Genomic DNA, 16,563 nt, shown 5'->3' with positions numbered 1-16,563 from the left:
AAATATGTTTTAAATGACTTGCTGTGCTCTTTGAACCAACATTCAACCAACAACGATTAACAACAGTTTATTGGTAATCTAAAGTGTACTCAACCCATATTTGTGTGGGATGGTCTCAGTCACCTGAGCCGCGTCACTGGTGCTGCAGCTGAATGATGGAGCCGGGCTACAGTAACGACGCGAGGGAAGATGATTTCATTTGTTTTTAACCATGTACATTGTTAGGCTTGTTTCAACCAAAAAAGGTACAGGCAACAAACTTAAATGTTCAAACTGTCCATGTTTAATAATTAATTAAAACAGGATGCTTAATTTAAATGGATAATGTGACATTTTCTGAGGGTACAAAAAACTTGGATCCAAGCCTGCTTAGAGAATCGTAACAGGACGTGATAGAAGACTGAAAGTCCGTGTTGCTAAGGTTCAATAGCCTTAGGATCTGCAGGGTGGAGAAGGTGGCGGATAATCAACTCGCCCTTGCTGTTGATGAAGGTGTCTGCCATGTCCTGTTCAGCAGGAAGACCATGGGGGGTCTTCAGTGGCTGGATCCTAAAACAACAAGTCTCATTATATACTCATCACAAAGCGCTTGAATAGGCCTTCGAGTTCTCTTCTTTAACAGCTGTTTGCCACCAGGTTTATTGTATAGTGCTTAAATGATCTGCAGAGGTTTGAAACCATCTGAAATTAATCTTACCTTACAAGGTGCTTGATAAATTTCAGTTGGCTGTTGACTGCAGGTGTGTTCTTATGAATCACAGGTACATGTGCCTAAATATGAAGAAATATTCACTGAAATGGATTTTTGCTTAAGAATGCACACATGACATGCTTACATTGGGTCCCAAACAGATGGGGTAGTAGAGATAACTTATAAATGTATAAATCTCGCTTTAAGCCTGTTTGACTTCATTTTTACCTCTCCCATATGTGTTATTTTTGGTTAAGTTAACCTTTTGTAAAATAAGATCTTTGAATTTTTGGTGGCTTTAAAACAAACTTAAAGCTTTACCTTCTCAAGTCCAAGGTGTTTCACCATATCCTTCTCCCAGTATGGTCTCCGCATTACACTTTTGACTCGTGTCACAATATGTAATTTATGTGGTTGGTCTGGGTCACCCCCATATTTCACGTGTTCTTTTGATCGGGCAACAAAAATCTATTAAGTAAAATTCATGAGACATATTACATCTTGCTCAGTGCAGTATAAATAAGCACAAGTATGAATGCATAGCATGACTTCTCATATGAAGTTCCATAATTACCTCTTGTGGAATTCTAGCTTTGGAAAATTTGTTGCGTGTAGATACAAACCAGGGACAAGACGGCAAAAGTGAAGGATTAAGGATCTGTAAATTAAATGACAGTTAAAAACTAAAAATCAAAGTATTTTAAATAATATCTTTACATCTATTGGAGGAACAAATATGCCATTATAGGAACAGATGCGTGGGGAAGGAAAGTCTGTAGAAAAGGTAAAATTCTACCATTAAAAAGCAAAGTGACATCTTTAAATTTGATCTAGTACCTACGTTTATGCCATTGCACATTTGCTACATGAATTAACTATTGAACATGATAATCACTTCAACATATACAGTATGTTTATGCATGAAAAATACAAAAGAATGTATTGAAACCAACACAGTATCCAACTGTGGAACAAATGACAGATTTTCTCACTGATGCAAAGTCGTTATTTCACCACTGTCTTTCCTGTTAGGAGAATATTATATTTTAAGTCGTCTTCTTACCTTGACTGATAAAGAGTTTAAGCAACGAGTGACACCAGACATGGTTTCTATAGCGGTACGGTGGGAGCTATTCTAGCTCTTTCGCTAATAAACACACCGCCAAGGTTATAAGCGGGTAAACCGCAAAAAAGGGGCACTGAAGATCGAAGTCACAACAGGACATTCATCTGGGCTGCATCAAAATAATCACGCCAGTAGATCATTTAAGGTGAAAAATAAACCGTCACGTTTGTCATTTAAGTGCCCGTGATGGTTGTCTAAGCCGGAAGAGTTACTGTGAATTTCCTCCGGTGTGAAAGATATGGCTTTAAAACTGTTCCCGTTTATGTGAAAACTTTACTTAAGATTCCATTAAACATTGTTGAAATTAATATGCCACCACAAAGCATCGAACACAAAACTGGTGGTTTTGATTCTTTCTTTTTTTTTTAAATAAAAAACAAAAACAGCACTTATCAGCCCAGCGTAGACTAAAGCTCAGTTTCACCCGGAGTTGTTTTTGTGGCGCAATTATGTCCCTGTCAAGTTAGGAAGTTACTTGTATCATACGTTTTCTGAGAAAGTCATAGGCATGATTTCCTAATTTTCCTTCTCTAAATATACAAGAAACCTGTAAAAATGACACAAAATCATGTGTCAGGAATGGAGGCGTCTGCAGTCTCAGTCCTGAAGCGGGCTGTGGAGCTGGACCAGGGCGGCCGCTTCCAGGAGTCTCTTGTCTGCTACCAGGAGGGCATCCAGCTGCTTATGGATGTATTGAAAGGTCTGTCTCCCTCCTTTAAATGTGTAGCCATTACAAAGAGGTCGACGAATAAATGAATCCGGCTTTAAATGCTTTTTCTTGTTCCTTTATCAGCTGTGAAAGATGACTCAAAGAGAGGCCACTTCAGGGACAAAATAAAAGGCTATATGGACAGAGCAGAACAAATAAAAGCCCATGTTAACCAGGTGAAAGAAGGTAATCATTCTTGAGCAAGGCCTAACTTTAACTGCTCATCTATATTACAACCATCTTATTGATTTTCTGAGGACCTGTTAAAACTATTAATGTTCACATAGTGTGTACTTGCACACAGAAAACCAGTTAATGTACAATTGTAACAAAAATGTTGTTTTGGCTTAACTTCAGTAACTAGTATTGTTTTCTTCCTTCTTGAGTGGTCTCCCTCTGGTCTGTGTGGTTTCAGATGGGAAGTACCATGAGCAGATCAGAATAGCAGAGGATGCTACTGGTTACAGCTATGAGGCTCTTTTTAAACCATACATCAGCAGTCTACTCACCGAGGTCTGGGTCGAAGATCCATACATACGACACATCCACCAAGTAAGAACCTTTTTTAATGTTTTTTGTATCATCAAACTAAAATATACACATGACACAAGTTCAAGCTAGAGTGTGTTTTGTGGTTGCTCTGAGCCTCTTGGCTGAAAATCCACAACAGCTCCCGTGTTTCAGTGTTTCCATTTCTGATAACTAAAAACCTGGAAGAAAAAGGCCGACTCTTACTTAAGGGTCCCTGTAGTTAAATGACACAATACCTGTATCTTTTATTATTTAATCTCATGCTATTATAATGCAAATAGAAACTGATACATTGAAATAGACCTAGAGTAAATTCTGGTTAATACTAACAAAAACCAGTCAGTTACATACAAACATAGAAAAACAACACATAAATTACAGTACTGTTAAATAGTTGTGGTGGACAACAGTCTGCAGCAGCTTACTGACACTGTTAGTTAGAACCTCAGCCTACAGTAATAGTTAACTCACAGGACTGTGTCAAGCCGGCCACCTTCTCTCTGCTTTAGTTGTATAATTTCCTGCGGTTCTGTGAGATGCTAGTGAAAGCACCCTGCAAGGTGAAGAGAATCCATCTGCTCACCACACAGGATGAAGTAAGTCCTTTTGACGGTGGTTACAGTGGCTTGTTTAACTGTTTTCCTCCTTTTGTTGAATGCTGATTTTTCTTTGCTCTTCATCCTTTCGGGGAGGCTGAGAACTGCCAGCAGAGCTACGCCCTGGATGAAATGAAACAAAGTCTCAGTGCTCTGGGCATGACTCTGGATGTGGAGTACTCCTCCACTATACATGACAGAGAGATAAGGTACAGCTGCAACAAAAACATGTTTAAGTCGATCCTGTTTAAATTGAGCCTAATGAAATCATTATAAAATTTACTGTTTTTAGGTTTGATAATGGTTGGATCATTAAGATAGGAAGAGGGTTGGATTACTTTAAAAGACCTAAGGTAACAGTCATATCACAGCATTCTGAAACTGCTGGTGTCGGAATAACTTATGTACCTGCTATATTTTTACATCTTCTAGGGACGATTTTCTGTGGGATATTGTGATTATGATCTGCGCCAGTGCCAGGAGACCACTGTAGATATTTTTCACACTAAACACACCAAAAGCCTATAAAATTCAAGCTTCATGTTCATGTTTTCTCCAACACACCAACTCTACAGACCTGCTGCATGATAAATTCGGTTGGAGTTGTCTTTTATAAACCTCTAATTCTCGCTACACATTATCACATTTTTTATTTCATTTGTTTTAAATTTACAGGATGTTTAATTTTTATACCATACCTTTTGAAACTTGTTTTTATTGAATTTGGCTTTATAATAAACTGTGTTTTCCTTGTTTACAAATTATGTAACATTTTATTAAACCTACCATCAAACACTTCTGTTTATTGTTCATTATAATACATAATCTGTCTTTAAATGGGGAGTGAACTATTAAGTTTGTGTATTCTTGGACATGCAACACAATAAGCATCAAAATGAAGACATTTTGGTTGCTCCTCCTACTCCAAATTGCTGTTGGAAGGTCAAAACTTGGCTTTTAGGTTAAAACAGTTGGGCATTTAGCTGTGATGGGCAGGGTGGAAGGTTGGATAATGCATTATATCAATGAGTATCTTTGCAAAACTAGTACAAATGTGTAGAGTTTTTAATCAGAATCTTAATTCAGGCCTTTTTCTTGAAAGCTGATTGTGTCCATATCAGGCCTCGAACCACAAATGCTAAAAAGAAAAACAGCTCTGTCTTACCACCACATAAGATGTGCATTTAAATGTGTGAAAAGGCTGTTGGGTGGGCTTCCCTGTGTCATCAGCAGTCATGGCACAAATGTCTTTGCATGAACTAAATAAACGATCACTCGTGTGAGGGGTTTCAAACAGCATCTGTGATGGGATTATCTATCGGCCTTAATCCTGATATGTTCAGTCCTCATCCGGGCTCTAAGAAGAAGAAATTATAATCTATCAGAAAAACACATGAACATAGATAATTGTGACAAACCTCAGTGAACCTCTGAACAGGAGTTGCAGCAGGTCCTGTAAAGCAGCATATTAGGCTAATCTTAAATAAGTGCAGCTAATATTTATAGAAGTGTACAGATGTGCTGTAGTCATATTCGTTGCTCAACCAAAGCCTGCTGCATCACTGTGGTTGGTTCATATGCAACCTGTATTTTGTGTGTAATCCAGATGTCACCAGCAGGGTGTCTAGTCTGGTGGAGTCGGATTTATTGTATGCGAATGAGGAGCTGGGTGGAAGACACAATTCCGCCCACATACCCAGACTCACATAGAAAGTGTGGAGGCTTTCCACTCCGTAGTGCCCACCCTCTCTCTGATGCAGCCCAGTGGCCTAGATAGTGCTCCCAGAGGTTTCTTTAAGTAAATCTGTTTCTTTGATTATTTGACATTTTACTGTTTCACGGACCAGGGCTAATACAGAGACGACCTCAAGGAAAGCTCAGTTTAGATGGGACAAGTGTGGATAATTAATATTCAAGTGCTTTTGAATGTCCTTCAAATTTATCTGTAAAGACGTAAATGTAAGACATTAATGATTCTTTTTGCTCCACTTGCATGCATTTGCATTTACAGTACAGGATCCCACTGGGGGAGATGAGCGAGCTCTGGTTGTGGCTAAATTATTTATATATATATACATTTGTTTAACTCTTCAAAAGACAAATTGATTAATGCATATTTGGTGCACACATAGACAAGCCAGGGTGTAAAAAAAAACAGTTCTGTGAGGTGTGTTTCACCGATGCCTGTCCTCTTTCCAGTGGGAGCTTTATTTTTTTCCCTCTACTCTAATTTCTCAGCCTAAAATCAGGTTAACGTTTTATAAGGAGCTTAGCGCAGAGGGCCACAGTGTGCCATTAATGTAATAGAGTATCTCTCCCTCTCTTGCTCTATCTCTCTCTCTCCCTCTCCTTCATTCTCCTCTGTCCTCTTTTCTATTTGTGCATTTGCTTACTCTGTCATGGAATGTCCTTTCCTCTGACTCTCTCCTGCTCTCCCTCCCTGTCTGCTTTTCTCTCTCCTTCCACTTCCTCTTGCTCCTTTTCCTCTCCATCACCCGTGACGACGTGAGCCAGAGGTGTGGAGCATACAGCGACACAGCTGAGACGGGACAACTCGGCTTAGAGTCAAGGACAAATAGAGGAAGAGAGAGGAGCAGCGGTGCTGCTGCTGGACCCCAGGTGAGTTGTGAGTATGGGAGTAGCTTCACATTAGGTTTTGTTGCATTTTCGAGACGTGAAAGTGCTCCATCTGAATCGCATGTGTCAAAGGAAATCTGTGATTAAACTGATGTTGTGGATTGTTGTGAAATCGTACAAGGATCCCTTCACAATGTCAGTAATCCAGAGGATTATCCCTGGTTTCTGATGGGGCTGCAGTTTGACTCAGTGAAATACAAAACTCGGAGGTTCAGTCCAGTTGGCGAATGCTTAATGATGTTAAGGCCTGTGCTTGCACGTCTGCGGACAAGATTAAAACACTTGGAATATTGCTGTCAGTTCGTGTTGCAGGCTGAGCAGGCGACAGTCTTTGTGTGTGTGTGTGTGTGTGTGTGTGTGTGTCCAGATCCGTCGTCCTGCATCAGGCTTCAGTGCTGAATGACACTGTGTTAGCAGCAGATGCACCCTGGACTGAATCCATGAACACATGGAGTGAATTTGGATGTTTGTGTGGCCACCCAGAGAGACGTATTTTTACACTTAGTCTCCTGGGAAATCCGGTCCAGGTGGCTCTGCTTTGTGACGGGGTGATAGCTATACTCCTACCACAGTAGTTATAGTCCTCTACAATCTACACACAGTGCTGCTTTCTTCCCTCATGGCGCTGCATTTGCTGGGTTTTGTGCTCAGTAGAGTTCTCAGTAAGCCCTGCCTAGTTACAGTAAAAATCTGCGCTGATAACAGCAATAAACCTTTGAACCACAAGTCCAGTGTCACATCTTCAAGGGAGGGCATTATTTGCATGTGATGTCTGCCAGGGAACATGTAAAATGCGCTCGAGCATGTGACAGCCACCTCTAAAAAGTGCGTGTCTGACACTTTTGTCCATTTTTAATTACAGCTGTGTCTCAGTTTGATGTTACCTCTCTGCATTTCCAGGGCTGATGGAGTCTTTCTGTGGAGAAACAGAAGAAAGTCGTGACGACGTTTCAGGTGAGAGTGTTTACCTGCACATTTGCACAAGAGCTTCAAAAGGTCGCACAACATTGAAAGCTGAATATGTTTGAACAATAATAAGTTTATAATTTCGTAATACATTAGAAGTATGTTTATAGGACGTTCTGTGATCTGAACAGGACCCTCTATTACACTGCTCAAAACAACCAGAATACCAAACAGGAAATGCGCCCATAAAAGAAATTCATTATTTTGATCTGTAATGGTTGCTGTAATTACACAAATATAACACATTTGCAACGTGCAAACCTCAAATGTTAATGTCGGTTTACTCAATTCTTCAACAGAATAGCCCTAACAGGCATGGATTTTGAACTTATTGGTTGGGAGGTCAGCAACATAAACAATAGAAGGGTGGAGAAGTAGCTGTGGGGGCCAAACCTTGAACCTTGAAATGGTAGATGTTGTGTTCTTTGTTACTAACAACATCCATCGACATAAACTGGAAACAGGGGAAAAGATTCAAATGTAATTGTGTAATACACAAACTGTATTGCAGTAGTTGTATGATCTACCTCAATAAAACTCACAGTGAATGTCACTTTTATCAGTGAATATTTCAATATTGACATAATCATTGAAAGCATAGCATAGAATAACATAGTATAGCACAGAACGGCAAATTACCAAACAATGTCTGAAGAGAAAATATCAGTTAAGGCATATGTATTATGCAAAGAGTATGACAAGAAAGACCGTTGACCAAATATGGTATTTCATGTATCTTTTATAATCTATTTTGAGAATTTAAATTGTGATTTAATATTTCTAAAACAAACACATTTTTTATGTCCTAATGTTAATAATGACACTGAAAATGTAGAATTTGATAATAAATCAAGTATTTTTTAAATCTCTATGAAATCATTCATTTTTTAGTTTGTTTGCTCAATTATTTTTTCTCTCTAAATTTTCTGTTCACCTATTGACAATAATTTTGTCGGTTATCTTCTAATAGGACGTAAAAAGTCCAGACTAAAGTCTCTGAGAACTCGTCTTTTTGGGAAGAACAAGCGAGCAGTTGAACAGGAACAGGCGAAACTCAGCCAGTCAGAAAGTGACATAAGAGCAGGAAGGGGGCTCGGATCAGAAGAAGATTTGGCGTGAGTGTCAGTATGAGTATAAATATTTGCATTATAATTGCAGCTAAGCTCTGATTTTTACCTCGATGGATTAACACTTTTCCTCCCGCTTCAACAGGTGCTCCCAGGGCATGATGGGATCGCGAGCTTTGTCCCACGACAGCATTTTTTTGGCTGATCAGGTTCTGACGGATGTTGAGCCAGTCAGGATTTTATCCCAGGAAAATGTTCACAGCAAAATCAAAGCTCTGCAGGTAGAATCTGTTGTAATTTCAGGAATTTCAGCCATTCTCAAACCTTTGCTTCATTGCTATCATAGCTGAAGCTTCAGCAGCAGAACTTGCATTTGGGGCCTCCGCCTCTGGTTCTGCCGATCAAACGATCAGAGGTTCTGGAAAGTGGATGCCAGGATGACAGTCTTCCCCAAAGCCCCCGCAAGAACTCAGGAACAGATATTGGAGCCTCACCAACCTTTACCAAGGTGAGTCAATCAAAACGACAAACACCCCAAAGCCTTTATGCATCTTTTTAGTTTAGCGGTGTTTGAAGGTTGCTGTCGTGCGGCTTCAATAATTTAATGTATCATTGCACCAGTCTAAGAGCATTTAAATGATCTGCCAGTCACTCTTTTTAATTCAGTAGAGTTGCCATGATTAAATACATAATTGAACAGAACATTCTTGGTGATTTGGGATATGTGGAAACAAGTTGACCTTTAATATAATTAATCTGTAATGGTGGGAAATATTGTTAAAGGCGGGGTATATTTACCTTCTATGGATTTTTTTTTCTCAGACAATATACCAGCCATTGCCTCTTCCATTTTTGCTCACACCCAAACTTCCACTCACTAAATCTGTGAGCCAGCCTCCATCACATCCGTCTGTGATCTCCAATTCTACCACATCTGAACCCCCGCTGGACTTCAGCTCTCCAGCTGAATTCATTCCCTGCTTGGATACCTCTGCAGCGCGTCACCGAGTGTCCATCAAGCCCAGGAACCAGAGGGCCAGCACCAAGAAAAGGGTTCTCACAGTGCGTGAACCATTCTGTGTCTGACATGTTATGAGGACAAACCCAAAAGGTGTACTTCTTGAATCTCTCTGTCCTCTTGTTTCTTCACAGGGTGAGTCTGAGTCTCATTTGCCCACCCAAAACAACGCTGAGAGGCCCGAGTCTGTGCAAGAGGAAGATGTTGTTGCTCAGGAGACGGTGCTATTTGATGCAGACCAAAAGGAAGAAGATCAGCCTGTTGCATCTCAGTGTCTGAGTACAAAATTCCCAGATGAACCAAACTCCCCATCGAAATCATCGAGCTTAACGCAGCAGGACCAAGCTCTCCTGGGGGGACTGCCCTCTGCCCCTCCTCCAGTGCTTAGAGTGAAGCTTCAGCGACCAGCGGACAACACAGATACTAGACGACCACATTCATCGTTTATACCATCAGAATTGAAAAACATAAGGGAAGGGATGTCAGAGATACCGCCTGTGTTGTGTGACAAGAGCAATACTGAAAGCTCTTCTAAAGGACCCTCAGAACCTGCACCCAGCACACGAGAAATAAAGAGACCCTCACCAGGTTCGGGGTCCTCTCATTTCTCTATAACCACAGCCAGAAATAGAGATGTGGAAAGACCTCGATCAGGCAGCTTCGTGGGAGTGTTGGAGCAAGCAAGGTGCAGGATTGAGAATAGAACCTGTTCAAGTATGAAGGAAAAGCCAGAGTTTAAAGAGCTGCGGCAAAAAGGGGGGCCCTTTCCTGGAGGGGCTCCAGACAAGAGCTCAGCTCTTCCGTGGGACAGGAGGGACAGTCAACAAAAGATGGAGCTGGCATCTTCGTTTCCATCTGTCACCACTGAAACTGCTGTGGCAGCAGAGGAGGAGGAGGAGGAGGAGGCAGTGCGCAGCCAGAAAATGCTAAAAGAGGCAATGGAAGTGCAAGAGACTGGGAAGGATGAAGTGAAGACAGCGTTTGGTGTCAAACTCCGCTGCACGTCTCAGTCGATGAGATTACGGTCCTCCAACTACATCACTAATCCAGCGGCGCTGAGCGCTGAGCAGCGTGACGATCCAAAAAGTCACATGACAGAAAAAAGCGACACCTCAAGCTTGGTGTCTTGGAAACCACCCACAGCTAAGGACCACCAGGTGTCAGGTGAGAAGTCTCACAACACCATACAGATGGTTCTGTGGCCTTTTCCTCAGGTTTTCACAGCACAGCTTCCCAAAAATGACTACATACCACCAGAAAGAGCCTGCAGCTGGGCGGATGGCTGCAACTCTTTCATACTTATCTGACCACAGCCACAAATATCACACCGCCTCAAATGACGGTTGTTCTCTTTCTATTAGCTTTTGTTTATTGGCTGTCGTGTGCACTCAGATGCTGTTTGAACACTAAAGGTCACCGGTTTGAATGAAGATAACAGAATGCGACTCTGCAATGTGATCCTATTGTATATAAACCATTAATAATTCATTTTAAGTTTGTGTAGTTATGGACAGGACGTGACGCTGAAGTTGTTGTCAATGGTGTCATGGCACCTCCAATATGACATTAAAAACAGACATTCGAAAAAGAGAAAAAGGGATGTATATTTCATCACAGTCTGAGGCAGTCTGGACACTAGTCTGACATGATGAAACATTAGTTCCTCATTTTGCTCAAGCAAAAACATTTTCCATTATCTCAGGGGACTTTTGCACTTTAACAGATCCTCAGGCAACAGAGGCTTTAAGTGCATCTGACTCTCTTACAGATCCAGCCCCATCAGGCAGGCCCGTTAGGAATAACCTGCCAGTGACCTGCGATCCTCCCATCACACCAAAGGACCTCCATGTGACCTCCTCTAAGCTCAAAGAAGCTGAAACCTGCCCTCAAGAGCCTCAGCCCACTGCACCGACTGCCCCACCTGAGGTGTCCTGGATGAGCCTGGCCATGGAAAAGACCAGAAGTCTCCAGCAGCTTTTTGCTGGTCGATTCCCCAGAGATTTGACAGGTGTGCAGGCTCGACCACAAACTCACGTGCACGTGATGAACACGACAGAAGCTCCGGCTGGGGAGCAACTGCAAACCAGTTCAACATCACATGACGCCACGAATCATCCTTCAATGGAAGCAGGCCAAGCTGAAACACAGCAAAGTAGAAATTCAGCTCAGGCTGTGAAACCAAAGATGTCGCCTCTTTTGGCTGCAGACCAGCAAACCAATAAATGCCACTCGCAACCAAACACATCTCAGCCCACCTCACAGCCTGCATCCGTATGGGCTCACCCGCATACAACACCATCTCCTCTGTCTTCTGTACAAGCAGAAACCTCACCTCAGTCTGCACAAACGAGTGTTGCACAGTCGCTCGCTCAGTTTTACCTTTCCTCGGGTCAGAAACAGCATCCTTCACCCACGTGGAGCGATAGAGGACAAGTCACCAGCAAATGCCCATCAGCTCCGGCCAGCGCTTCTGCCAGCTCATCAGTGAGAGCTTCACCTCTAGTTTCTGCCTCTGTAAGAGGTGAGAAAGAAGAATCCATGCAGGAGAAAGGGAATGCATCAGTTTCAGGGAGACAGGCAATTTGGTCAGGGTCAGTCGGCATGAAGGCTGCTTTTTTGGAGAAACAAGCACAGTGGACATGTGGACACAGTGGGACCAAGACGGTTTGTACTCTTTACTCTTTGTAACTGCCTTTAATATTTCTTTTCAATGCTTTGTACGATGTAACTATATTTATTTATTAGCTACTATTTTGCACATCCTATCTTCCTTAGGTGGACATAAAGAAAGCTTCAGCCGAGGGGCAGATGTCAGAAGAGTCTATGGCCTCAACCAAAACCACACATCTAAATAAAGACATAGATTCAAAGGAAGGACAAGGACTAAAACCAGCAGGTGTTTAATTCAGATTATTTACAACTACTGCAGTTGCTATCCCATATGATATTCCATTGTGCAACAACATGACTGATTTTTTTCCCTCTTCAGATTCAAGTCCCGTCAAAGTCCCTGAAAGGACGTGTGAGGACAAATGGCTACGTAAAAATGTTTTGTCGTCTCCATTGAACTCGCCCTCACCTGCAGTGCCTCCGGCATTTCAGTCTGCATCTGACAGCAGCCAACCCTCTTGGATGGAGCTGGCAAAAAGAAAGTCAATGGCCTGGACTGACAAGTCAATGGACTGAGAGGAACAAATATTTTGCTGAACAATATGTGTCAGAAAAGGTGCTTTACTCTGCCACGGCTGTTGTGTCATTGCATCAAATATAAATATTGAATTTTATGTAATTGTAAAGCATCATAAGAGACTTAGATTACATATTCAGAGGTTTGTTATAGTCTAACTACTGCAGAAGATTTATCCAAAATATGTTTTATGAAATTCAGAGAAGCTTTGCTGTTATCTGCTCGTCTTTGAAAATAAAGTTCCAAAAGGGATCCGCCTCTCGGCTGAAACCAAATTGTATCGTCATCACTAATCTTCTCAAAACACTAGTTTTTCCCAACATCATATCGCTTGAATTCAATCGAATGCACCAAAATGTATATAAAATTGAAGCATGAACAGATGGGAGGGTTTTGTTTTGTGCGTCAAACGGTGTAAATCGAGTGCTTCTGTTTACCTGTAGGAGGCGCTGTCGCGCCGCTCTGTTGTGAAATCTCCTCGTGTCGCGGAAACAAAGACACGTGAGGAGGTAAACAGTGGCTGCGGTGAGCGCGAGCGGCCTCTGAGTCCTAATGGAGGCTCGTTCCTTTCCCTTGGCGGTGGTCTTGGCCAGTGTCCTGTGTCTGTGTCGCAGTTACACCCTGAGAGGCGGCTCGGTCTCCTGGGTCGTCCCTGCCAATGATGTGGCGGAGGACGCGGACCTGTCTGAAGAGGACGCCCCGGCGTTGCTGGTGGACAGTGCGGGGCTGTGGAAGCAGGCTTACTCTTCGCCCAACGTCGTGGGTGACAGCGCTCAGAGTCCCGTGGAGCTGGTGGAGTCTGAAAACGACAATGTGGCGCAGCTCTCCTCCCGTCTCTTTTCGTATCGGTTGGAGAAAGTGCAGAAGCCCGCCAGCAGGAGCAGCGGTCCTCCTTCTTCTGCACCTCCTCCTCACCAGGAGACCGCCAGGACAGCCAGATATATCGCCCATCAGAGCGACTGGGGACATTTAGCCACCATTTCCAACCAGGACAAGGTAACAGACGGTCTGGCAACCCTGCTCACTCAATGTTACAACTTCAGAACACTATTCTAACATGGTTCCTAGTTTCTTTTTAATGTTGGTGTTTTGTTCTGCCTTTCTTAGTTGTTTTAATTAGATTTGTGTTGAATAAGGCTCCGATTTAGAAAAAGTGACAATGTCCAGGTACAAGATTAAACACAATGGAGTTAAAAAATCTATTTCTCTTAATTTCTTGGCTACAGTCCATAAACTGGACGTAGATGAGAGTATTTCTACATTTAATCTGAAGGATAGGAATATTATGCACTGCTGATTTAAATGAATTCCAAGTGAAATGACAAAGGTGTTGGACTAATGTTAATTTCCATCTCTTGTGCCGCAGATAAAAGGTCTACCCTTTGGGAACATCTTTTCGGTGAGCGATGGCCCAGCGGACAACAGCACTGGAGTCATTTATTTTTATGTGACTCCAATGGACACCACCGTGTCGGACCTGAGGAGTAATCCTCATGCTTCCCTCACGTTCTCGGAGGCGGAGGGAGAGTTTTGCAGGCAAGTTCCAACGTGTCAAACACAAACCTTGCTAGACTCATTTGCAAGGAAACCAGTGAACTAGTGCACAAGTTCTGACGGCATGAAAGAAAATTCGTAAGGTTTTCTGTGTTTTACTTTGATTTGAAAACATAAAAAGTCACGAACAGTTAAGGTACCGGTAATAGCCTAGAACAGGGGTGCCCACACTTTTTCATCGCTGACATCGTAGGTTCTGCTGCACTTAGCGCCGTCGTTTGCGCTTGATTGGTCACCTGAATGTCAAATTCAGTTGTCATCTAATTGGCTGCCCCGTATATCAATCAAGTGACGGGATGAATGATAGGCTGATATTTTTTAATGTCACGCCGATCGACGTAATAGGCACCCCTGGCCTAGAACAAGCTACTGCTATTGTTGTGCTATTGTTTTGTGTGACATCTTTTTTTCAATAACATGTTTTTCTGTGTTTAAAGATGTGTGACATCTTTTTTTCAATAACATGTTTTTCTGTGTTTAAAGATGTGTGACATCTTTTTTTCAATAACATGTTTTTCTGTGTTTAAAGGCAAATGGCGTTTGACCCAGAGGATCCCCGATGTGCACGGCTCACGCTGACAGGCAAGATGGTTGAGGTGGCACCAGAGGAGGTTGCCTTTGCAAAGGAGGCCATGTTTTCTAGGTAATTTATGGTAGTGGTGCTTTATTGTGATATTGAAGAACCCAATAATATAAGATATATCTTTTTGTGTTCTTAACTAGTTTGCCTTTTTTTGGTTTTTTTCTTTTCTGCCACTATTTACACCCAAGTACAAAGAGCACCCCTTGATTGGTTTGAAGTCTCCTGGAAGTGCTCTGACCCACCGTTTTGTCTCTACCGTATGTGTCTCCACATGTTGGTCTTATTGTTACAGACATCCTGTGATGGCAAAGTGGCCAGTGGGACACAAGTGGTTTTTCATGAAGCTCGACTTGATCCAGGTCTGGTTACAAGACTGGACAGGAGGCATATCACTGGTTCCACTGGAGGACTACTTCAAAGCTACACCTTTTTGAAATGTCACGTGCTACTTAGTATTTTAAGCATTAATCTTCAGATACTGTTGAAGTTCAGTTGTTTTTCCAACAGTCAATCATTTTCCAGTTACTGGTGTATGAATGTATTTATATGATAAAGGGGTGTCCAGACCCTGGCCTCGAGGGCCACCATCCACCCGTGTTGTCTGATCTAGAGGGTGAACAACTCTTACACCTGGGGTCCCACCTGCCTTGTGAAAGCTGTTTTCTGCAGAGGAGGAAGGGAAACCTGGATCATGGCCCTCAAGGACTGGGTTTCGACACTCCTGATATAATAGTTGGACATCTTATAAGATGTTAAATGGTCAAATATCTTTTTAAAAATTTATTTTGATAGTTTGTAATAACCTGTCACTTTAAATGTGTGTTTGCACTCCAGCTGAATGTTGCCTTACTGATGTACCAAAACTAACGTCTGTATAATTTTTTCAGCTGCAGTCTCATGCTCGGTAGGTAAAAGTAGCTGGATCTTCCAGCAATATGAATTGCAGAGGCAGATTCTCAAACTCTTGGGTCTAGTGCCTGGATTACTAATTTCAGTAAGTAAATAAATTGATTGATTCAGGTACAGGTTTCTTTCCCTTGTATAATCCCATTAAACGCTACCTGTCCTAGATCTATATGGACAGAAGAAGGGAATGTTTGTTTGACTTTCCATCACATTCTGTGTAGGTCTGACATTTCTGTACACAATATTTGAATGAGTTTTTGTCATTGTCTTTTTAAAAGATGCATTATTTTTCACCGAGCTAGGATGATCTTCAGTTTAGAAGCTCCAAGCTCTCTCTTTTACTGACTTTATCAGGTGTGTGATCTTCAGGCGGATGGAAGCCTGTTTCTCTTGGACCTTCTTATGAAGCTCCTGCAGCTGTGGCGCAAAGCTTCAAAGTTGCTGTTATGTTTTGTCTGATATTTTTGGGGGTGAAAAATAATCACAACAACTACTCCTGTTGTGATTAACGAAGACTCAGCATTCAACAAATTTTTCAACTTCAACTACAACTTCAATAAAGAATGCAGGTATAAAATGGAAACTTAATAATTTGTCTGGCTGCTTTATTGGAAAATAACTTTTGGGAATACAAAAAGGCTCTTCTGTGCCCTCCCAGAAACAAGAAAATACTGTATGTAAAGGCAGGAACATTTTTATTTGCAAGTAGTTTAACAAAAGACTCCTCTATGGCACTTAAAAGTAAAATTTCTGTAAAAACAAAATAATGAGCAAATGTCTCTTGCAGTTTCTTGATGAAATACCAAAGTGGGGTTTCTTTTGTTTTTCTATGCTGCCCCATGCTGTCCACGACTAGAAAACGAGTCAAGAATTAGCTCAGCACGACTTTTTCAAGCAAAATTAAACATTATATTAATTGAAAGTGAACACCCACACATACACACACACACACACACACACACACACACACACACACACACATATAATATATA

General features: G+C 41.8%; 4 protein-coding genes across 7 annotated transcripts; 3 read left to right on the top strand and 1 right to left on the bottom strand.

The window, feature by feature from the left end:
- Positions 1 to 178: 178 nt before the first annotated feature.
- mrpl30 (mitochondrial ribosomal protein L30) lies at positions 179 to 2,035 on the bottom strand. The gene is made up of 5 exons (XM_057051795.1): positions 1,755 to 2,035; positions 1,266 to 1,349; positions 1,013 to 1,159; positions 698 to 771; positions 179 to 549 (listed from the first exon to the last, which is right to left on the bottom strand). The coding sequence occupies exons 1-5, from the start codon at positions 1,794 to 1,796 to the stop codon at positions 417 to 419; spliced, it is 480 nt and encodes a 159-aa protein (XP_056907775.1). The 5' UTR covers positions 1,797 to 2,035; the 3' UTR covers positions 179 to 416.
- A 200-nt stretch (positions 2,036 to 2,235) lies between these two features.
- On the top strand, positions 2,236 to 4,241 carry mitd1 (MIT, microtubule interacting and transport, domain containing 1). The gene is given in 7 exon segments (XM_057046609.1): positions 2,236 to 2,517; positions 2,611 to 2,712; positions 2,942 to 3,078; positions 3,567 to 3,653; positions 3,750 to 3,862; positions 3,946 to 4,006; positions 4,086 to 4,241. Coding segments are annotated over 7 exon segments (801 nt in total). The 5' UTR covers positions 2,236 to 2,372.
- Positions 4,242 to 4,292: 51 nt separating this feature from the next.
- cracdla (cracd like a) lies at positions 4,293 to 12,803 on the top strand. 4 transcript variants are annotated; one of them, XM_057051318.1, is made up of 11 exons: positions 4,293 to 4,657; positions 4,716 to 6,272; positions 7,191 to 7,244; positions 8,227 to 8,371; positions 8,469 to 8,604; positions 8,670 to 8,831; positions 9,146 to 9,385; positions 9,476 to 10,505; positions 11,110 to 12,005; positions 12,117 to 12,237; positions 12,331 to 12,803. In XM_057051318.1, exons 3-11 carry the CDS (start codon positions 7,196 to 7,198, stop codon positions 12,525 to 12,527), a joined length of 2,976 nt encoding a protein of 991 aa, XP_056907298.1. In that variant the 5' UTR covers positions 4,293 to 4,657; positions 4,716 to 6,272; positions 7,191 to 7,195; the 3' UTR covers positions 12,528 to 12,803. The 4 variants fall into 4 exon arrangements, with proteins under 4 accessions (XP_056907298.1, XP_056907306.1, XP_056907328.1 ...); XM_057051326.1 differs by lacking the exons at positions 4,293 to 4,657; positions 4,716 to 6,272 and adding an exon at positions 6,759 to 7,115; XM_057051348.1 differs by lacking the exons at positions 4,293 to 4,657; positions 4,716 to 6,272 and having other exon boundaries at positions 8,227 to 8,377.
- Positions 12,804 to 13,080: 277 nt separating this feature from the next.
- creg2 (cellular repressor of E1A-stimulated genes 2) lies at positions 13,081 to 16,162 on the top strand. The gene is made up of 4 exons (XM_057051699.1): positions 13,081 to 13,524; positions 13,895 to 14,064; positions 14,612 to 14,725; positions 14,958 to 16,162. Exons 1-4 carry the CDS (start codon positions 13,081 to 13,083, stop codon positions 15,097 to 15,099), a joined length of 870 nt encoding a protein of 289 aa, XP_056907679.1. The 3' UTR covers positions 15,100 to 16,162.
- Positions 16,163 to 16,563: the final 401 nt, after the last annotated feature.

Source organism: Takifugu flavidus, chromosome 1 (genome assembly GCF_003711565.1).
Source record: "Takifugu flavidus isolate HTHZ2018 chromosome 1, ASM371156v2, whole genome shotgun sequence".
NCBI lineage: Eukaryota > Metazoa > Chordata > Actinopteri > Tetraodontiformes > Tetraodontidae > Takifugu > Takifugu flavidus.
This window is presented reverse-complemented; position numbering and strand designations above follow the sequence as displayed.